We start from the raw sequence: 24,107 nt of genomic DNA, 5'->3' as shown, positions 1-24,107 counted from the left end.
ATCTATTCCTTTATCTCTTGAGAGTTCAAAATGTACATTAACCTATCTGAGGCTTCAAGAAGTCCCACAGTGGGGAAATCTGTTTGGCTTTGTTTAACATGGTGGGGGGTCTCACCTTTCAAAATACTGTAATATTTATTAATGTGGCACTGTATATTGAGGAAATTGCCAAGAATAATAAAGTTGAAATGGGAAAAATTATTTTCAAATTATGTAGAAGTATTCAAAGGTCAATATCTTACCATGATCACAATCATAAGGTACTTTACAGTTTACAAAACACTTTCATATATGCCATTTCATTCTATTCCTATAAATATCTTAGGAATTAGAAAGGGCAAGTATTAATAACACTCCCTTTGAAGATGAAGTAACTGAAGCTTACAAAACTTAAGTGAGGGTTCATGTTCCTATGAAGATGAAGTAAGCAGCTCCACTCTGTCTCTCCAACAACATACAACCAAAGCCCTTGGCAGAATGCATGGAGTGGGCCACACAGGAACTCTAAGTAAATGGTAGAAGGTGGCTTGGGAAGAAAAGCAGAACTCAAAGTACAAGCAATCAGTGGGAAGTTTCCTTGTTTTATTCCTTTTTCATACATAGCTCCTTGTCTTTGAGTCAGCACAAGTCCCAGAATAGTGTACCAGGCATGGACAAAAAGAGTTCCAAGAGAAATTCATCTTCTTTGGTTCTTAGTATTGGGAAGTGCAGCCTCTAGAAGACAGAGAGAGTAGGGGTAAATTCCTAACCTTTTCTTCTTTCTTTCTCAGCTTTGCTGCCAGCAAGCCCCACTCCTGAAGCTGCAACCCTGTGGTGGTGGTGGCAGTGGCAGTTAGGTGAGTACCTGAAAAGAGGGTAATCCTGCTCTCCAACCAGAGAAACGATGTGATCCAAAGAGCATAAAGGAATATCTCCATTTTTTTCTCTCTATCCTCCTGCCACTTGCATCTAGAAGCAGAAGCAAGCTCAGGACATGCATGCAGGTTAAAAAGACTAGCAGAGGACCAGGAAGAAGGAACCTGGGGAGCAAGATAGTTTGGGGAGACACTGTAGAGAAGAAGGAGCTCAAGAAAAGGATTTCAAAACATTTTATATGAACCCTTTGACTCACCCCTGAGCTGAGCAGTAGATATGACCCTAAACAGTATACCAATAAGCTTTGAAAACTGACACATGAGGTAGACTGCCCTCAGGCTTCAGACTGGCTCCCATGAAGCACACATGCAGGAGAAAGCTGAATAACATTGGGAAGACTTTGAAAAGTATACTGACATTTGAACCACAGTCCACATAAGTCATGTCAGAAATTGCAACCAGCACCTGAGTCAACTGCTTACTAAAACAAAACAATAACAACAAGAAAGCATTCTCCGTAGGATCTAATCTAGACCAAGAACACTGTAACTTAATATTCAAAATATCCAGCCCCAAATTATTCAATATATGAAAGAATCAGAAAGGTCTCACAAATTGCCAAAGGAAAGGAAATCAACAGACATCAACCTAATATGAATCAGATGTTGAATTATCAGACAAAGACTTTAAAGAAGCTATTATGAAATGTTTAAAGAAGGAACAAAAAAACATTCTTAAAACAAATGGAAAGATAAAAATTTCATCAGATAAATAGAGGCTATAAAGGAGAACCAAATGGAAATTTTAGAACTGGAAAATACAATCACCAAAATAAAAAAAAATTTACTAGATGGGCTCAATAGCAGAATGAAGACAAAAGAAGAGTTAAAGAATTTGGAGGTAGATTAGTAGAAATTATCCAATTTGAACATTAGAAAGAAAAAAAATTGAAGGAAAAATGAACAGTCTTGAGAACCTGAAGAAAATATCAGAAGGTCTAACATTTGTGTTTTTGAAGTTTCAGAAAGAAGAGAGAAAGATTATTGTACAGAAAAAAATGTACTTGAAGAAATAATGCCTGAAAACTTTCCAACTTTGGGTAAAGGCATAAGCTTGCAGATTCAAGAAGTTCAGCAAACCCCTAACAGGATAAACTCAAAGAATTCCATGCCCATACATATCATGATCAAATTGATGAAAATCAAAGAGAAAAAATCTTGAAAGCCATTAGAGAAAAATAAAGCATTACATGTAGGAGAATAACTATTCAAGTGATTGTAAGTTTGTCATCAAAAAGAAGGCAGTGAAGCAAAAACAATATTGCACTGTAAGAAAAGAACTGTCAACCTATAATTCTCTATCCAGTAAAAATAACTTTCATTCACAAATTAAGATGAAATAAAGACATTCTCAAATGAATAAAAACTAAGATAACTTATCACCAGAAAACCTAATATACAAGAAGTGCAAAAGGAAGTGTTTCAGGTGAAAGGGAAAAGATACCAGAGAGAAACGTGGAACTTTGGGAATAAAGGAAGAGCAACACAAATGGTAAACATTGCATAAATAAATAGACTATTTTTCATTGAAGTTATTTTAAATGGTTCTTTAAATTTTTTAAATGGTTGAAAGTAAAAATTATAATATTGGTGGGTTGTTCAATGAACATAGAGTTAATAAATATCACAACTAAAATATAAAGGAAGATATGGTGGTAAGGGTTCTACATTTGACTAGAAATGGTAAAATAGTAACTCTAAGTAGACTGTGAAAACTTAAGTATGCATATTGTAATACCACTGGAAAAGATATAAAAAGACATATTAAAAATATAATTGATAAATTTAAAAGTAATACTTAAAATATTCAAATAACCCAAAAGAAGACAGAAGCAGTGGAATGAAAAATAGAGGGGACAAACACAAAACAAAAAATAAAACGGTAGACCTAACTCTAAACATATAAATAATTAATTTAAAGATAAATGATTTAAACATGGCAATTAAAAGACAGTTTTCAGATTAGGAAGAGGGTAACAAATATATATGGTTTATAAGAATTCCATTTTAAGTATAATAATTTAGGTAGATTAAAAAGGAAAACAACGGTAATATATAAACACTAGTCAGAGAAAAACTGGAATATATTACTATCAGACAGAATAAACCTCAGAGCCAAGAAAATTACCAGAAATAAAGAGGGACATTGCATAATGATCAAAGAGTCAATACATTAATAAGATATAACAATGCTAAATATATGTACCTAACAACAGAGCTTCAAAATACTTAAAGCAAAAGTGAATAGACATGACAAGAGAAACATTATCAATCTACAACTGTACTTGGGGATTTCAACACTCCTTTCTCAGGAATCATAAAGATACAGAAGAACTGAACACCACCATCAAACAATTGGACCAATTGACAGTTGTGGAACACGTCATTCAACAATAGCAGAATACTCATTGTTTTCATGTGCATGCAGAACATTCACCTTGATAGACTACATCATGAGTCATAGTACAAACCTTAACAAGTTCAAAAGAATGGTAATCACACAGTCATGTACTCTGACCATAAACATCATACATCTACCATATGGCACAGCAATCCCACTCTTAGCTATTTACTCTAATGAGATATAAACTTATGGTTATACAAAACATGTACATGAGTGTCTATAGACATTTTATTCATAATCACCTAAACTAGAAATAACTCAAATGTCCTTTTATAAGTCAATGGATTAAAAAGCTATAATTCTTCCATATCATGGATTACTATTGCAATTACTATTACTGTGCTATTGTACACAATAAAAAGGAACATGCAATAGTATTGATGAATCCCAAAGACATTATGCTGAGTGAAAGAAGCCAGTGGCCAAAGGTAACATGCTGTATGAGTTCAATAATATGACAACCTAAAAAAGGCAAAACTATTTGTTAGAACAGATTAGCTGATGTCATCAATTAGGAGTAGGGGGAGGTTTTAACTACAAAGGAGCAAAAAAAAAAAACCAGTTTTGCTGTGATGTTCTGTTCTATATCCTGATTATGGTGGTTGGTACAAGAATTTACACCCATGTTAAATCTTATAGAACTGTACATCAAGAAAAAGAAAAGTTTAAAACAAAAAACCTTAAGTGAGTTGCCAGAGATTATGTGACATTATGTGATGAATCAGAAGAGAAGGCAGGTTAGACGCTTTTGCCCTGGGCCTTCTAATATTTACTGAAAGAAATGAATTGATAAATGAACCAGCATCCTACTAGCATATGGCATAATAGTTATTTCGTAATACAGTGGACCCTTGAACAACACGGGTGTGAACTGCATGGGTCCACTTATTCCTGAATGCTTTCTCAATATGTACTAGCGTAGTATGTGATCTGTGGTTGGTTGAATCCGTGGATGCAGAACAGGGGATACGGAGGCTGACTATAAAGTCTTACTCAGATTTTCAACTGCATGAGGGTTGGTGCCCCTAAGTCCTGTGTTGTTCAAGGGGTCAACTGTACATTAATTAATTTTTTAAATTGGGATAATAATTTTTAATGTTTTAAATAACACTTCATACCTTTCAACAGTCCTTCCTGCTTCCACATTCTCTGCCATGTTTCTCTTCCTAAGGGTTCCAAGTATATTTCTTTATCCTTCAGATTAGGTTCAGCAATATGACTTGCTTTAGCAAAAGAATAATATGGAAGTGGTGATGTGCCAGTTCCAAGAGTTCTTCTATGTTTCCACTTGCCTTTCCCTCTATCATTGCCATGGGGGAAATATGCTGGGGTGAGACCACTGGGCCTGGAAGGGAAACGAGAGATTTACAGCAGAGAAAACCCCATTAAGCTGAGCCCAGGCAACTCACAGATCCATGAAATTAAATTATTGTAATTGTAAGGCACTGTGCTATGGGAGTGGTTTGTTATGTAATCTTTTGTTTGGCAAAAGCTAACTGTAATGTTTGCAAAGCACAAACTGACCTCTAGTCCTTGACAGGATCCCAGTCTCAGGGTAACAGCAATGAGAATCAAGATATCCAGGAAGGGGGCTTCCCTGGTGGCGCAGTGGTTGAGAGTCCGCCTGCCGATGCAGGGAACATGGGTTCGTGCCCCATTCTCGGAGGACCCCACTTGCCACGGAGCGGCTGGGCCCGTGAGCCATGGCCGCTGCTGAGCATGCGCGTCCGGAGCCTGAGCCATGGCCGCTGAGCATGTGCGTCCGGAGCCTGCGCGTCTGGAGCCTGTGTTCCGCAGCGGGAGAGGCCACAACAGTGAGAGGCCTGCGTACCATTAAAAAAAAAAAAAAAAAAAAAAAATCCAGGAATGTGTTCAGACAAAAAGAACAAGACAAATCCAGTTCTAATAAATGAAGAGTATGATTTCTCCACAGGCTCAAAATAAAACTTGGTTAACAAATCTGACAGGAAGAAGTCAAAGCAAAACAGGCATCAGTGTTAACTCGTTACTTGACCTACTTGGGGCCCTTAAGCACAGACAGGATTAGAACTGAGGTGAGGGCAAGCAAGACTGAACCTCTAGGTGAAGGTCTAATATATACAGATACAGAAAAAAAAAAAAGGTGAGTAACTGGGCAGTGAAAAATGCCTTTGGGCAACATCAAGAGACCTTTGTAGAGTAACCTATTGTGTTTCTTCTTTTGTCTTGGCTATAGAGAGAGAAATAATAAGTTTTGTGCGCAATTACAATAAATATCTCACCACTTCCTCTAAATGTTTTCTGACCTCTTGTATCTTCATTTTGATGGTATTAACATTATTCCTCTGGACTATCCCTAACTCATTTTAAGTGGATGTGAAAAACACTATGAACATCAAAGCATGATGCCTTAGCCTAAGAACTAGTGCTTTCAAAACTGTACATCGGGCTTCCCTGGTGGCACAGTGGTTGAGAGTCCGCCTTCCGATGTAGGGGACATGGGTTCGTGCCCCGGTCCGGGAAGATCCCACATGCCGCGGAGTGGCTGGGCCCGTGAGCCATGGCCGCTGGGCCTGCGCGTCCGGAGCCTGTGCTCCGCAACGGGAGAGGCCACAGCAGTGAGAGGCCCATGTACCGCAAAAAAGAAAAAAAACAAAACAAAACAAAAACCTGTACATCATGATCCTTATCAACAAGGTACTCAATATACCAAGAACAATGGGGGATGTAACATGAGGGCTGCTCCTGGCCTTTTAAATAAAGGGCCAATAACATGGATTTTTAAGAAATTCTAATTCACTCTACTGCAATGCTTGGGCAATCTTGACCCAGAGATGCACATTTAAATAACTGCAGTTGTTCCTCTTAACGCTTACTCAACACTGATTAATTTCAGATGTGCCAGACTCAAAGCTTTCTGCTGCCAAACTTTCTAAAACAACATTCCTTTAAACAGCTGAAAGATATCGAAAGTTAAAGGAATAAAAAGTAGTTTATACCAAACGTAAAACAGATAGCTAGTGGGAAGCAGCCACATAGCACAGGGAGATCAGCTCGGTGCTTTGTGACCACCTAGGGGGTGGGATAGGGAGGGTGGGAGGGAGGGAGACTCAAGAGGGAAGAGATATGGGAACATATGTATATGTATAACTGATTCACTTTGTTATAAAGCAGAAACTAACACACCATTGTAAAAAAAAAAAAGTAGTTTAATTTGGATATGCCTTGAAACCTAGTGTTTCAATAGAAAAGAGCTAACTAACCGAAGATTAATGCTTGTTTTGTTTGGAAGGACCTGGAATTCGGAAAAACATTCTTGTATCCCGTAAATACTGGTCTCTGTCATCTGCTAACAATGATCATCCAAGTTTATTCATAGTATGATGTAGGATGCTCTTACATACAGTACAAATTATGCATAAACCCAACAATATAAGAAATATTAAATTGAAATGAATTCATCCTTATACTTCTTAAAATTCCTTTCCAAACTGTTCTAAACATCTTATGGACATTTTAGTAGTTTCAGTGTTCTAGCTTTGTTGAAGATTGTTGAAGATTGACCTCACACAATTGCATTTGGAAATTATGGGACTCCTATTATCAGAGATAATTAAACTTGAACAGAGCAAAAGTCCGATATTTTGCATTCAAGTAAAAAATTGCATTTACATACAGGTTGAGGAAGCCTCATTTAAGAGCAAAACTCATTACTGCACATTAAAATCACTGAAGCACTTTTAAAAATAGCTGTACTTGGGCCTTACTCCTAGAGATTCTGGTTTCTTTGGTCAGGGCTAGGACGTGAGCATCAGCATTTTTTAACTGCTCCCCCAGGTGATTTTAATGTGCAGCCTGGTTTGAAAACTACTAATCTGGTGTTTTCTTTTAAATCATTGTGGTATAACCCCCTATACAAGATGATAAAATCTTAGGCTTTACATCTAGAAATAGAGTGACCAGACCAAAGGAGGCAATCAGAATCACTGCAGTAGCCAGGTTTCAGGTGACACACTGTCAAGTGTGATGTTGACAATGGAAAGAGAAGCAGAGAGCCACAGAGGACAGGATGAGGAGATGGCTGTGAATCCTGAAATGTTTGTCTTGGAGAGCAGATTTAGAAAAACCACAATCCATTTGCATTGCTAACACATAGAAAGGGCATTCAACTTAGTCTGTGTTCCTTTAGAAAGCAGAACAAGAGCTGACAGGAAGAAGTTGCAAGAGCAGCTGATATCAGCTCAATATAAGGAAAAGCATTCTGCTAACAGGAGCTTTTCAACCACAGATGAGCAATCTGCAAACCCTCAAGCAGAGGTCTAGTGATCTGTCACGGACATGGGAAGGAAGTTGGACTATGCGACCTTTCTTTCCCATTGTACAAATAACCTGAGAGAACATCTTGCAGCTTCATGAAATTTCTCAAACTGTGTCTGTGCTTTTGGAGCTGAAGAAACAAAAGACTGAGGGAACTCAGGCTATTGGCTGGAACCCAGGCTGTCTATAATCATGAGCTCTCTCTTCTTTGCGCGATTGCACCAAATCTTACTTGACCATCTTACCACTGGTCAAGTCTCTGGACATAGTATACCCTCGGGAGAAATTGGTTATTTTTGTCTTTCAATATAAAGGACTAGGGAAGAGTCTGATATTTTAAGTGTGGAAAAGATGAAAGGATGAGGCATAGGGGGTTGGGGGGAGAGAGGAAACAGTTGTGATTACTGCAGTTAAATATTTGAAAGAGACACCCATGTTAAAAGGCATTAATCTTTTTCATATCATTTTCAAATGTACATGTATAAACTTTAAGTAGAAGTTACAAAAGACAGATTCTAGCACAGTTAAGAAAATGCTCTGCTGTGTCTACGTCTGTATTCAATGACTTGATCATCACTGGATTTTAATGCAAGGATGATAAATCCTATCTATTCATCTAAATCAAATATTTAATGTCAGGTACAATGATAGACAAGTAAGAGACGCCTAATAAACATTCACTAAATAAAGTTTTCAAGTACAGTCTGGAAGATCATCAACCAGGGAAACCTGAAAGGGATTTGTTTAGGGTGAAAGCAAGACAGAGATTGGACTACCTAGCTTTTAAGACCACTCCAATATTGAGATTCTATTGTTAGATGATACAAATTAAATCACTAAACCCTAAAATAACTCTAGGTTTTCATTATTTTAAAACCAATACATACCTAGATCTATCTTCTTCAATTAAAATATGTATCTTTTTCTCAAACATGTGATTGGTATATTAGGTAAAAATAAGCCATCTTGCAAGCCTGGAAACCTCAGTGGCTTAACATGTAAAACTTATTTCTTTCTCACACATAGCTGTTGTGGGTCTGATACCCCTTAACGGAAACTCCCTTCCAAATAGTGACTCAGGATCCAGACATCTCAGTATATATGCTTCAAGGGTCACTATAATGGGCTTTTAAATGTTTGGCCTTGGGAGTGATCCACATCATTTCTGGTCATAGGCCAGTGGCCAAAAACCAGTCACATGGCCCCACTTAAGTGGGGCCCCACTTGAGTGGGTGGAAAATCTGGGAAGCACAGGGATGTTCAGGGAAAATTACATGTAACTCTTACAAATGTAAACCATCACTGAGGATTTACGTTCTGGGCTACAAGCATCTGAGCGCTCCAATTAATCATGTGACGTGGACAAGTACACATTCTGCACATCTCGTTCTGTCGTCATTTTAGACTTTAAAAAATAAGGAACCATTGGAATAAATATTTGCAAGAAAGTCTGCTGAAGGATGAAACTGTTCGAAAAACAGTGCACACAACATGCTGCCCCCCAAAACTAGAATCTGAAATCTTAAGGCCAAAACAAACGCCCCAAATTAGGAGAGGAAACCTTTCTAATCATTGGCAAGTTAGGTGGGGTTTATGTCCATTTTTCACATCCTCACTTTGGACTAGAATTAGATTGATTATAACTCCTTGATTTCATTGTTCTCTCCCACGTCTTTGTCACTTTACACACTTGAATTCACTGTTTGTTACCCGTTTAACGTCTCAGATCTGCCAAATCCTTTACCAATTTTAAACAGTTAAAGATATCTCCTCTGTATTTGTATAAAAATACTTTCTCCCTAGTCTGATTTATTCAAACTATTACTGACATGCAGTCAAGAAGTTTCTAAATTCTGTTTTTTCTTTCTGACATCATCCACATTACAGCTCTCCTAAACAATTCATTTTTTGAACAAATTCATACACGTCCATACTTTTGAAATAATAAAGTTTTAATTCCATTATTGATCACATTTCTAGCACCATACTGAATAGATGTTAAAATGTTGTTTGGTTAAAATCAACAAGCCACACCCAATGAGCAGTGTAATCTGTAACTATGGTAACAACAGTAGTTCCAGTGAAAATACACCTCCAGGACACACTCTCCTTGGCATTTAGAAATCCACCGTTTTCACGTTTCTACTTTAGAACTATTTTTTAGTTTAAAGTGAGATGATAAAATATAGATTTTTTAGTCAGTATATGGATATAATGCTTTTGCATTTTACTAAAATCTGTTTTAAGATGTGTAAAACCAAATTCATTCAATTCAAAATATTTATTTGAAGTCTAGTACACATATGGCCTCCAGGCAGTTTACTCATAAACTGACCATTCCCTGTCTCGGTCTTTCTCACAGGATATTGAGGATAACAGTGATATGGGTTTCTTTTTATAACATCTTAGTACATCACTATCCAACTTGGGGCCGCCTACATATCCTTTTATTCAGGAACAGATTGTACAGTCTTTCTCAAGGCTTTACCTCACACAGCACAGCCAAAGAACACATAGATTTATTTTTATTTTTGGTCTGTTAAATTCACACCTCCTATTTCCCTCAGGGATCATTTTGATTCAAATACAACAAAATCTCAGACATAAAATCAACTCCCAATTACTCATTCACACATATGAGTGCCTACTGAATGCCAGGCTATCTCTAAAACTGAAAAGACTGAATAAGGACCAGCCCCTTCCTTCAAGAAACATGGCTTTATTAAGGAAAATGAAAGGTAAATAAACAATCCAGGACCTTAAGTGCTCAGGAAAGCAGGCCCAATTAGAGAGGAAGTATGGGCAATTATCCCTGTTTTGGTATCTATTGCTGCGTAATAAACTATGCAGAACTTAGTGACTCAAAACAATGTAATCTTCCTCTCTCACGGCTCTGTGGGTTGACTGGGCTCAGCTGGGTGGTTCTCGCTTGGGGACTCATATGTGGTTGCAGGCAGAAGTCAACCATGGGGACAATAGTCATCTGAAGGTTCGACAGAGCTTGATGTCCATATAATTCACTCACATGGTGCCAGATGATGTAGGAACTGAGCTTCCACTGTTGGCTGGAGTGCTTTTATGTGGCATGGGCTTTTCACAGAATGGCACCTGGATTCCAGGAGTGCCTAGGAGTGAATGTTCTAAGAGATCAAAGCCACTGGGTCTCTCCTGACTCAACTTGGAAGTTATGCAGAGTAACTTCTACTGCACTCCACTGGTTACAGAAGGCCCACCAAGGTTCAAGGTGAGAGCGAAGGGTGCAGAGGTATGGATCCTGGGAGGCATGGGTCATTGAGGACCATCTTTGGAGACTTGCTATCACAGACACCAAACCATTGAGGTTTTGATCATATGTATATTTTAAAATTTCCTCTCCTCTTGGCTCACAGAAGATCAAAAGGAAAGCCACCTTAGGAAAATATGAATATCAATGAAATTGCTCTAGACTTAGATGAGTAGCACCTGAATTCAGTCAAGCAGCCAGGGTGCAAGGCAACTCAAAGAGGGAAAGATGATCAAGAAGGATGTGGGGCAACATCCGAATACGTGAGAGCTAGAGTAACTTAGAACTACTCTAGTACACCTACCTTCAATAACTTCAGCAGGAACAAACTTCCTTAATCCTCAAAAAACCAAAACAGAGAACCTGTCTTCATTGCTGCACTTTACTAGCCCTGTGCTAATTATGAGAAAAAAAAATTGTGATTTACCTTTCCCTGCCACAGAGGAATTTTTAAAAATTCATTTGTTCTTTATAATCAAACCCTTTGGAAGTTTTCTAAAGTCATGTAAGTTATTTTGTTTACTCAAAACCAATTACTGTATCAGTTGTAATTGAGTCTGACCATTTCTAAACTGATTTTATCATTGGCCCGTATTACCTAGTGAAAACAGATTAGCAGTTTCCAAAGTACATAAATTATAGAAAACAAATAACTTCATCAGTACTAACTGGGAATATGCTAGCTACCCCTTATTTCAGAGTAAGGTATCCCAATTCTTCCTTTTAAAACACTGTGTTGTGTCTACAAAAATAAAAAAAAGGAATACCTGAAAAAAAAATCACCTAAATTTATATCATTTTTATTTATGTTAGCCTTTAAGAAAAAGTTTTAAAGCATGAACCTTAAAAAAAATTTAAGGCTCTTGCTTTTTGCTTAAAATTTAGACTATTAGTTATCTACACTGGCCACAAGGTGGGGCTCTGATGTCACAATTTGGCTAGATTTGTAAAATGTATATTTATGTAATCACAGATGAAAATAATAAAACAAAATTTAATAGAATAATCTCATTTTTAAAATATGCACATTTTCAATTAATCAATTATCTCATCATTTATGATCAGCAGAAGAAAGTTATGCTTTAATTTGTCCATTTCTCAACTGGAAGTTAAGCTCTGTCATATTTTAAAAGTCTCCTGAGTAGGTGCAGGATTTTATATCATTATGTGCTTTCCTTAAGGATTTTTTCTGCCATTTCAGATTACATTCCTAAAGGAAAAAGTAACTGAACTTAAATCAGTGTTAAGAAAAATGTCTTTTAAAATTATTTTTTAAATTATTTTATAATTAAGCACAGAGAAGTTGATTACTTATTACAAATCTACATGAAAATTTTTTTTCTCCTTCTACATCCCTGAATTCTCTTTTTGCAATCTAATAGTTACTTTGGGATAAGGATAATTTGAAAGGAACAATATTTTCCTTAAATTGTTGATAGCATGCATGATGTTTTCCATTTCTTTTGTTAAGAGCATTCTTTAAGTCGATTACTTGTTTATTTTACCTCGTTAAATAGGCAGAAATTCTTTTCTAATTTTCAAAAGAGTTTAAGTAATCAGATTTTTTTAAGTCAGCCATTTTTCAGTAAAGATAGAATAGCATGCTAAAATAATCATTGTTACTTGATTTATCACACAAAAAATTACAGTACCTCAAGAATCAGCAAAGAACCTACTTTTCCAAATTAATATTTTCTAATTTATTTCAATATATAAGAATAAAACAAAAATATAATTTAAAGTTTATCTTTAAAATTTAAAAAAAAACTGTCTGGAAGATTTGAAATTTATAAAGTCCACACATCCCTTGCATATATATCCATCTTTCCACTTTTCTAATTCTTTTTATTAGAATAATTTAGCAATATAGTACTCTGCATTTTTGAAGCATGTCTGTGTGTACAGTTTTCTTCTCTTTTCATTACTTATTTCTTAGTGTATTTCTCTTCAAATTTAATCCAAAATTCATTGCTTTCATTGAAGAGCTTTATACATTTCCCCCGTTTCTCCCCAATAGCTTTTTCTTAATAAAGAGTTACACTAAAAGAAGTCTGTAGCTTGCTATTCTGAAAGACACAGATAAACAGTGCAGTTTGACAAAAGCTGCTTTCATCAAGCTTAGAGACTTTAATTTTCTGAAATAGTCAACATCTAGTCAAAGTGAGATATTTACTGAGACTGACTCTCAACTGTAACAGAAAATTTTGTTTGGCTTTCCTTCAACTTGAAGAGATCTATTGTATAGACCACTCCATATTCCAAATGAATGACATGCCCCAAAAATGTCATACAAGATGGGCTTTAGGGCTTAGCAAGCAGGGAAATTAAGAAGTGCATAGGACAGGAAAGTAGGAGTGAAGGAAAATATAAAGAGATTCTGTCATTAGGAGGGACCACTCAGATTATATGTTAACTGTTTTCCATATGTTTATTCTGTAGAAGGGTACTTGATTTCTTAGGTAAGTTACCAATACAGGTAAATTACTAGTGTTTTTCAAAAATAAAGCAGAGTGAAAAAAATTAATATACTGGATTACTACTAACGTATCCATATTAAGGGAAGATATTCACATTGATTCCTATGCACATTAAGAATGAGAAAAATGCCACCATTAGCATTTAAAAGCCCTTTGGTAATATATGTATACACACGTTCATACACACACACTCACATACATGTACCCGCAGACACCAATAGTTACTATTGACATCAATACACTTCAATTTATTGTAATTAAATTACATTCTCTTTTCTTTCTACTGTTTTTTTCTCTACAATTAATACACAGATGTGTTTCCATAGTAAAAGATTTTGGTTCCTCAAAAACTTAAAAATTGCGATGATATGATCTAGCAATTCCACTTCTGAGAATATATCTGAAGGAAACTAAATCATTATTCCCAAAAGCTGTTCACATTCCCATGTTCACTGGACCATTATTTATAACAGCCAAGACGTGGAAACAACCTAAGTGTCTATCAACGGATGAATGGGTAAAGAAAAAATGATATATATAAATACACACACACACACACACACACACACATGCACACACACTGGAATATTATTCAACCATGAAGCAGAAGGAAATATTGCCATTTGTGACAACATGGATGAGGCTTAAGGGCATTGTGCTAAGTGAAGTAGGACAGAGAAAGACAAATACTGTATGATCTCACATATATGTGGAATTTTAAACAACTGAACTCACAGAAACAGAGAATAGATTAGTGATTACCAGAGCTGAACATGTTTCAAGCTATAGCTTTCCCTATCCATCTAATCCTGCCTGATTTCCAGCTTTCAAATTTTTGACCTACTTAGGGAATTTGTGGCACTTTTGCTCATTAATTATGAATTGTTCTTTTTTTTGTTTGTTTGATGAAACCTCCCAGGGAACTTCAATCAACACGGATGTCCTCTCTCCTCCTTCCTGTTCATTTATAGCAATCATTGCTTGCAAAATGCACACATTTTCATTGTTCATGTTTTATATAGTATTTCCTTATCTGATAGTCTTTGTTTATTAATTTAACTCTTTCTCCTACACAGATATAATCCTATTAGAGGCAGGGATCATTCTTACAATTCAGTTTTATTTTCAAAAGACTGGGAGTTAGTGGAAAAAGACAGACCTTTGGGAGCCAGACAGATCTGTGTTTACAGACGAACTCTGCTTCTGCAATTTGCCCATTGTGTGGCCTTAGGAAAGTCATTTTATCTTCTTGAGATTTCGTTTTCTTCCATAAAATGAGGATAATAAAACTTGCACTGTGAGACTGTTGTGACAATTATAGATAACCTACATAAAGTAGCTGGCCTACAGTAGGGACTCAATAAGTGGCCCCAATTATTATAATATGGTGCCCAGCCCATGTTATGATCAGCACTTAGTAATATTTGATGAGTAATAAGATAATGATGATAGTTGATAGGATAACAATAGGATTAGATTTAATCTTCAGGATAAATTGTTCTATTTGAAAGTACATTTCGTATCATTTCATTAAGTCTGGAAAAAGAGGAAAGGTAGAAAATGTGCTCAGCTGATTGCCTTGATCCAATTTCTGGCAACATAGCATGAGATTAAAATAGCTACTATAAGTCACCACCTACTACTGGAAAGAACTAGTATCTGGTTATGTCTTTCCTCTGAAGTGTATCACAAGGGACATTAAGCTGGCTTGCACTGGTAGAACTGTTTTTTATAACCAAAGTCTGTTCTGAATGGTTGGTATCCATGACATACCAGTACCTATTCAGAATAGCATCCTGTAGTATAGTAATATAATTCATGAATAATTACTAAAATATCTCTTCAATCAAGTTGATGGATAGTAGGAGTTTACTTTGGATATTAAGTGCCAATAAAGAACAAAAAGGGGATAGAACCCAACTCCTTATTTCCTAAATCCATCTCCCAGTAATATAACATCTTATTCATCACCATACCTTCAGTGCTTGGACCAGTGTCTGGCCCACAGTAAGAACTTGAAAAACACCATTGAATAAATAAATATATATCAAATAAATATTTTTGTCTCTGTTTTCTCACTTGTAAAGTAAGTTAGATCAAATCCCTAGTCAGTATGAAATTGAAGATATTACAATTCAATTTGGAATTCAATAACTAGAATGTTTATTAAGTTCTGATATCAGTAAATGTACCAAGCAAAATTCAAAAATCACGGCCTATTGCATCCAGATATTCTTTCAGTATACTCCACCATATAGTCTCTTCTAAAGATAAATCACCAATAATAAAGAGAACAACAGAAACTTATTTTAAATTATTTTATTTTTCATAATTTTCTAACACATGGTGTTAGAAAAATGAAATTTGGCACCATGACTTAAAACTTTTTTTCAAGTTTAACCTTTAAATTAAAAACAGTAGCTACAATAAGAGTATTTAAACCCCACTCAGAGTAATGGTAAAAAATCAAGTCACAATTTTTTTTGTGTTGGGGAATTTTTTAAAGTGGGATAAAAGGAAGGTAATAAAAAGAGTAAGAAGGATAAAATGGAGACTATGCTGGGAAGACAAAAATGTGAATCACCCTCCCGAAGAAAAGAATTAGGAGGCAGACAAAGGGCAAAAGGGAAGAACAAAGGCTCACCAACTTTATCTTCCTGATATAAAATTCAAGTACTTAAAAACGTAAAAAGAGTTTTTTTTTTAAAAAAAATCATAAAGTGTTACTACTGATCTCAATGAAATTTTCTTTTTCCTCATTATTTTCTAGAATTAAAAAAAAAAAAACCCTGTTTTTAGTTAAGGACACTTGCTGATCTTAAGATGATACTTGATGTACTTTAAGAAATCGAAAGGCTCAAAAGCTTTCCTAAATCTAACATCTACTTAATATAATCTACCTTGGAAAATTCATCTGAAGGAACATAAGGCTTGATTTCTACTGCAAATGTAAAAAAACCTGTCTAACAATCTAAACAGAAATGTTTTCCACTGGATATGTACCTCAGTTGTATTTTGTACTAAGTTTCTTGAGGAAAAATACTGTGTAATATTGTTCTTTGTATTCCTTCAGTAACTACTGTAAAAGGTAGCTATATAGGCTGTCAAAAAAGCACTTACACAATTAGTTGCGTACAAATTCAGTTAGAACTCCAGTTTTTCAGCATTTCAAAAATTAAAATTTTTGAAATTTTCATTTATATCCATTTTGTCTACATGTTGATAAATAAAACTCTTCCCAGCCTTTTAATAAGAAAATATTATTAGTCTCATTTGTCACTTGTACATCTGTACCTGAATACTTTATCAACTGAAACACAAATTCAGAAAATTGTCATTATTCTCAGAGACAATAAGGCATAGAAATAAATATTTGCTTTTACATTTTTTTTCCTTTTTCTTCTTCTTCAATCTGTGTTTTAAGGCTCAGAGCAGATATTAAGAAATATCAATTTTTTATAAAAAGTTTTTCAAATGTTTGGCCCAAAGTGAAGCTGTTCTGTGGAAGTTATTTAAATATTCTTCTCATCGTCTCAAGCACAACTTCAAAGACATGTTCATGCCAGGCATCCATTCCAAAAGAAAACTGAGTTCAATGAAAAGTAAATAACTTAGGGATCTATAAATGACACAGCGATGTATCTCGTTCCATTTTTAACAGGAAGTCCTTCATGCAAATGCGTGAGTCTCCCTGGATGCATGAAACTCCAGCCTTTTCTTGGTGACTCAATAGAGCAATTGTACCTTAGAAATTTGCATCCACCTCCCTAAAAAAGATAGACCAATAAATGTATCAACTTGTTATGCTTTATTTTTAATGAGTGATAAAATTCAAATGATGATATCTAAGCAGAATCTAAAAAAAAATAAGGCACAGCCCTTTCATAATGACATATTTCTTTTGAAAAATATAGGAAAAAAAAGCCATAATTACCTGAAAATCTTCTCCCACATTATTGAGTGCAATGTTGATGGTAAATGTAGAAGCGTCATGATGAGGGCGAAGAGAGCGTTGTCTTTCAGGGGAGTATTTTACTACAAAATTCAATAGTGCAAACCCCTAAAAGAGCAAAGTAAGTCAATGGATTTGCTTATCAATAACAATATAAAATAGCACATTTGTGTAAAAACTGGTAGGAGGTAGGCAGCAGGAATAGGAGGATAATTACCTTAGTATAATAGCCTGCAAAGACCTTCAGCGTAACAGGTGCAATAAATTCCCGGATAAAATGAAGCCATACATTCTCCAGATCAATTTGCTTCATGTGGATATCATCAGTTGGGACATTTTCATAACCACCCGATATACGGCTATCCTAAAAAGAGTATTAATGACATCATAAACTGTGGTCTGTGTGCAATTCACACTTACATTATCTTGGAATTTTTTTCAACCACAAGATCATAATAGACAATAAAAATAACAGTTCAATTATGGTGTACCATCTGCTTTAATTGCAAAACTATCAAAATAACTTAGATAACATGGCTTTGCAAATGTATCAATGATGAAGCAAAGTATTACAGGGTAAGACTGCTTTCCTACTTATTTAATAGATATGTGAGGTCTAATGAGAAAGTAAATAAAGTTGATTGCCAAAGCCTTCCCATGTCCCCTAAAAAATGAGTTTTTTTACAGTGAACCTTCAGGCAGGCTTAGCTGGTGATGGGCATAGATTCTGTTTGTCTGCCACTTGGATTACCTATCACTGAAAATAAACTTTCCCTGCCAAGTTCCTCACTTTTATTTTGTGGCACCTAAAGTCCTTCCATGATTGCTTTTCATTATCCTACAACCTGCTGACTTCAAGTTCTTCCTCATACTTTGAACTCTGTCTTCCTGATCAGCTAACTAGCTGGGGAATATATAATTGAGCAGAGGCGGTGATATTCCAGAATATTCCACTAAAATTCCTCAGTACTGTGAAGGAGCTGGCATCTGTGGGTTCTCAGAGGAAAAGAAATACCTTGAACCACCTACAGTAATGCTTTCAGCCAAGTCTCTGAATGTAAATGAAAACTGAATTACACCAAAGGCATTCAAACAGATTCCTCCTTCCTATGTTTACACAAAAAATATAGCTTTGGCAGTCAACCAGAGAAACTTTGTCTTGGTATTTTCACTATAGCTCACTGCAAAAATGCAGAGAATAAAAAGTAACCTTGGAGAAGAGCAGTATCACACAATAGGCGTATATTACCTTACCATCCCCAGCCAGGAGACACTGACCCTTAAGGCCTAACCAGTGTAATTGGAGATGAAACTGAGGCCCGGATAGATTAAATGTTAAACAATTAGAACCAGAATTAGGCTAAAAACAAGAGTTCTCTTGACAGCTTTGGGTAGCCCCTTCATTTAGGTCTAAGACTCAGAGATGTAAGACAAAAAGGACAAACCTCCTCTACCTTCTCTAAATATCTACACTCCTCCTTGCCCCACATACACGTTGTAGTTCTTTGTGTGAAATGACAACTTACATGATGTTTCCCCCCAGACCACTGGCCATAATGCTCCATTTCTTCTACCAATTCATCGCAGGCTTTTTCAGAAAATATAGGAAACCAAAAAACATCTGGACAAGGCTATATATAAAACATGATATCACCATTAAGAGAATAACATTTTGTGTCTTTTTACTAAAAATGGCATTTCAAAAGTACAGAATATTCAATATTTATCTCACTTAGATGTCTTTTTAAGAAGTTTGCCCTATATTACTGACATTACCGTTACAAACAATACTAGCTTGGTTTTTTTTTTAAACAATTTCTAAGACTTTTATTTTCATTCATTTACTTATTTTGTTTGCATTTTAACATCTGTGCAATCAAGACGTGTCTTAGAGACACAGTTGGCCAGGCAGCCATAGTGATGTAGTTGTTAATGCCACAGGGCACGTACACTTGGTCGGGCATTCATTCTGTCCTCACTTTGTGCGTTTGTATGTATCTGTGTGTGTGCACATGCACACATTTAGTTGGCACTGCACTGTGTTGACTTGGCCTTTGAAACATCTTTTTAAATGATTTATACTACCACTCATTGAAATGAAATGCTATTATGTATACAGTGCTCTATAACATATATGCCTTAATAAGTCTAAAATAGCTCTTTCAATATGCATAAAATTAAAAATTCTAAGTGACTAGAAAACATTGCATCATAGTTTAATTGGCAGTATTTTTTTTCCTTTCTCATGGTACACAAAATAACAGAGCATCTCAGAATTAAAGACATTTTAGACACTTTACGTTCTCTGAAATAAGGTATTAGCAATAGTTTGGAATACTAACCTCAAACAGAATTCATTTTTTGTTTTTTTAAATTTTTTTTTTTTTTTTGCGGTACGCAGGCCTCTCACCGCTGTGGCCTCTCCCGCCACGGAGCACAGGCTCCGGACGCACAGGCTCAGCAGCCATGGCTCACGGGCCCAGCCGCTCCGCGGCATGTGGGATCCTCCCAGACTGGGGCAGGAACCCATGTCCCCTGCATCGGCCGGTGGACTCTCAACCACTGCGCCACCAGGGAAGCCCAAACAGAGTTCATTTTTTTTTTTTTTTTTTTTTTGCTGTACGCGGGCCTCTCACTGCCGTGGCCTCTCCCGTTGCGGAGCACAGGCTCCGGACACACAGGCTCCGCGGCCATGGCTCGCGGGCCCAGCCGCTCCGCGGCATGTGGGATCCTCCGGGATCGGGGCACGAACCCGTGTCCCCTGCATCGGCAGGCGGACTCTCAACCACTGCGCCACCAGGGAAGCCCCAGAGTTCATTTTTTAAAAGACCTCTCTGAGAAGAGACGTTTGGAGCTCAATTTCTTTCAAAGATAAACTTTCATTGAAAGAGGCCTACACCAGAGATCTGCCAAAAATTCCTTATTTTTGAGATAGCTATAACATTTGGGAGTATGCTAAAAACATGGCATGATCTTAAAATTATTGTTAATTCTCATTTTTCTACATGTTTACAACTGTATGACCCTTAAGGCTGTAAAATTGGTAATTAAGTCATATGAATTTTACCTAAAGGATAAAGTTTCTCCACTTTCACAACATCTGCTGCTAAAGCAGTATTGCATTAATAATATTCCCTGCTGGAAAATATAGCAAAAATGCTCTACATATCATAGTAATTATTAATACAAACCTGTTCAACTATATTTTCAGTGAAAATCTTTGAATAATCTCGGTTTATATACTTTTCCTTCCAGTCCTACAAAAAAATCAATTGCACAGATTAAAGCAAAAACCTTTTCATAAATACTTTAATAGAAAATATAAAGTACATGCACTTTAGAAATTGCTCAAGCAATTTATAAATGACTACATGTAGTAGACAAAGTAGGAATTTTCAGAAACCACAGTTTATGTTTTTTTAAACTTTGCCTGATTCTATGTATGTTCACATCATTTTCTGAAATGCAAAATTTTTATTTATGGAGTTTTATAACTCAGGATTTTAAAATTTGAGTAATCTTATAGTCACTATATTTGTATGCTATATTCTATGCATATAAATAGGTGTAGGTAAATATGTGTGTTTTAAAAGTAAAAGATAAGGAACATAATCCTACCAACAAATATTAGTAAAACTTAATTAGTAAAAATTAGTAAAATTCGTAAAAATATTAATCAACTTGGCCTTACTTATAATTTTATAGTGAATTACTCTAAAATAATTTTGATTTTTTTAAATATATTTAAATTTTCTGCCTTCAGTTTTAGATGTGTATCAAAGAATGATCATGGGGTTACTATTTCATATCTTTTAGTTACTGAAATTAAGGCATAAGACCATATATTGAAAAATAGCTCCTCTTCATACTAATTCATGAATCTGAATCTTCTCTTAGTCCAATCACTGACACCTAAGCCACATACTAAGATACATCAATTTTTGTCAATATCAGCTAAGGAATCCTTTTCCTGGGTCAAGTGTTTTATTTAAAAGCCCAATATTTAAAGGGTTTATATTAAAATATGAGTCAATATCCAAAACGATCTTTTCTTAAATATATTTAGACTATTTAACAAAATTCTTAATTTTCTCTTTGCAAAGTACAAATTAAGTGAGCAAACAGGAAAGAATGGAGATACGGGCTCAAAATAATTCCAATCAAAATACGTTTCAAAAATATTTGTCTGAAATATATCTTTGAGGCCACAATTCAGAAGGGCCCTGATAATTTATTTGCCATTCTTAGTTTTGCATATCTCTGCTTATATGTAACTCAGAAATTTTTGATATGGAAGAACAAAAGTTATCTTCAAATTCTTTAACAAATTTAATTTATACATAGTATATCACTATAAGGATCAAATAACTGTATTATCTCATTATTTCCTTTAACATTAATTGGTTCTCTGATTCCAAAACATGGGGGAAAATTAGCAGTAAATAATCATACATAACATTTCAGAATCTTTAAATATTTTTAAGTATCCTTTCCTGGCATCATTATAGATTTTTGAAGTTAAAGAAACAAGCTCCTAAGATTTTACATTAAAGCATTAATATTAACTTTTCATTTTAGACTGCTTTTCAAATGTCATGGAACAAACTGACTTTACTAATTTCTTAGAAGTTTTGATAATGGGATAATCATTAAATATTTTGCTATGGGATACCCCTCATGAGGCATATCAGTCAGGCTAATTTACCAAAAACAAAACAAAGCATGGAAAGAAAAGCAGTTCCTATTATTTCTGATATATTCCTTGCATACTCTCTAAAGATTTGAATCCTCACACAAATATCTACAGGATATAACTTAGGACATTTTTTTCAGGAAGCTAATTATTACCCAAGAAATCAAATAATTCTGTCTCTCAAAATACCAAGAGATTCAGTAAAGTAAAATATGTAATTCCACCCTCACCATTTAAAAAAAGCCTCTTTTAAATTCTACTCCTGTGAAAGATGGAGACACGCAGCTAAAATGAAACAAAAGTATTTTTAAAATACCCCAAAAAAGTCAAAAGATATTCTTTTTCCTTCAACAGAGTTCCAGAGACCATTAAATTTACTATTCCCAAAAGTCAACTACTACAAAATAAAAGACAATTCTCATCAGGTGGATTGAGTCTTTGTAATTTAAAACTTTTACTATTGGGAAGGAGAAAACCATAAATAGTAGTATTAACAGAGATTAGAGTATTTTCCCTTGAATAATTGTGCCAACCAACCCAGTAAGACAAAAAAGGAATTAATGCCTACATGATTCAAATCTTTCAGAAAAGAAATAATTTTGGACTTCAAAAGGAAATAGTTTCCTCAACTTAAGACTTTATATGCTGAATCCACTTACTCTGCAATTTTCTCTAGCTATCTTTGGCGTACATTCTCAAAATTGTTATAAAAAACAAACAAAATGATAAAGTAAAGTCCATTTTCACAAACTAACTTTTTGAATTTTTTTCCTGAAAGTCAAAATGTAATATTGTCACACGTGAGCTACTTGTAAACATTTTCCCCTGAAATTGTGATTAAAAATTTGTTGGAGTTTTTGAATATATAAAACAGAGATATTGGGAGAAATCAAAGAAACTGATAATTCCTTTCCCCAAACCTCATATGTCTTTAAAAGGAAAGTTCTTAGTCAAGAAATATAATTAATTATGCCTTAAAAAATATAATTAAAAATACCTTTTTAAAGCCTCTTACCATATTTTCATATTATTAACCTAATTGATTTATATCCATTTAGAGTTATAGGAAAATAAGTAATAAATGAAGCTGAGCATGAAATACATACCACAGGATTTTCAAAAATCTGCCAGAGGTCATTGTTATAATGGGAAATATTATAATTAGCAGTTGATAACAGTCTTCCAAATTCATGTCTATTAGAAATGTACATAAACACACCCTATATGCCAAAAAATAATAGTATTAATAATCTTGGAGGAAAGTACAAGAACATAAATTTAACCATAGGAAAAATATACAGAAGATATTAATTTCAACTTTTATATCTCATTCAGGAACATGCATTTCTATTTTTCATATAAAACATGCATGATTTAAAATAAAAAATAAAATTTTCATTAATTATGAATTCAGACACCACACAAAACTAATTGATAGCACTGACACTCAACTGAAAAAAAGAAGAATAACTGTTTTTGTCCCTTTCTCATTGGTCTTAAATGTAGACATCAAGGAAAAAGAATTCCTGTTTGAAAGCAGAAATATTTTTGAGACACCAAAGTGCAATTAATTGTACCTCTTTAAGCTTCTTTCCCTTTCAAAGAAGATATCACATTTTTAAACAAGAATTCAAAGGTCAATTTTATTTTGTCAGTCTATCTCATACTTTTATTGTCCTGATATTTAAAGACTGAACACAGAAATTACTCCTGCATTATGAGGCAGCTAAAGAAAATCAGTCTCCTGTCCTTGCCCCAAACCAAATAAATGTGGCAAACACCATTAAGGTAAGGTTGTTTCTTTTTGTACCTGTTTTAATAGTAAAAGAGTTAGTTAGTAATAAAAAAAAAATGGTGAAGAGTACCCAAATCTCATTTTAATCAGGATGTACTTTATACTTACTCCTACTTCTTCTCTCCCTTAAAAAAACAAAAACTGGAAAAACTAGTTAAAGTGATTTGGATTTAACTTTCACATTTGTCAACCATAAAATCTAAATCAGCCCAAAGAACTAAGAAGTGAATATCACACAATGCGTACCCCAACATGCAAAGCACACACATACATATACAGATTCAGAACCAAAG

At 35.0% G+C, this 24,107-nt stretch overlaps 1 protein-coding gene across 3 annotated transcripts in view; it reads right to left on the bottom strand.

Annotated features, from left to right (window-relative positions):
• Window positions 1–15,513: 15,513 nt before the first annotated feature.
• PLOD2 (procollagen-lysine,2-oxoglutarate 5-dioxygenase 2) overlaps window positions 15,514–24,107 on the bottom strand; it is a 116,560-nt gene continuing 107,966 nt past the window's right edge. For all 3 annotated transcript variants that reach the window (XM_060099560.1, XM_060099561.1, XM_060099558.1), the window contains 6 exons: window positions 23,126–23,239; window positions 20,518–20,583; window positions 18,853–18,957; window positions 17,544–17,690; window positions 17,309–17,434; window positions 15,514–17,141 (listed from right to left, as the gene is read on the bottom strand). In XM_060099560.1, coding sequence (XP_059955543.1) covers window positions 16,986–17,141; window positions 17,309–17,434; window positions 17,544–17,690; window positions 18,853–18,957; window positions 20,518–20,583; window positions 23,126–23,239 — 714 coding nt within the window. In that variant the 3' untranslated portion in view covers window positions 15,514–16,985. The remainder of the gene's footprint in view (window positions 17,142–17,308; window positions 17,435–17,543; window positions 17,691–18,852; window positions 18,958–20,517; window positions 20,584–23,125; window positions 23,240–24,107) is intronic.

This window comes from Mesoplodon densirostris, chromosome 5, assembly GCF_025265405.1.
Source record: "Mesoplodon densirostris isolate mMesDen1 chromosome 5, mMesDen1 primary haplotype, whole genome shotgun sequence".
NCBI classification, from domain to species: Eukaryota; Metazoa; Chordata; class Mammalia; order Artiodactyla; family Ziphiidae; genus Mesoplodon; species Mesoplodon densirostris.
This window is presented reverse-complemented; position numbering and strand designations above follow the sequence as displayed.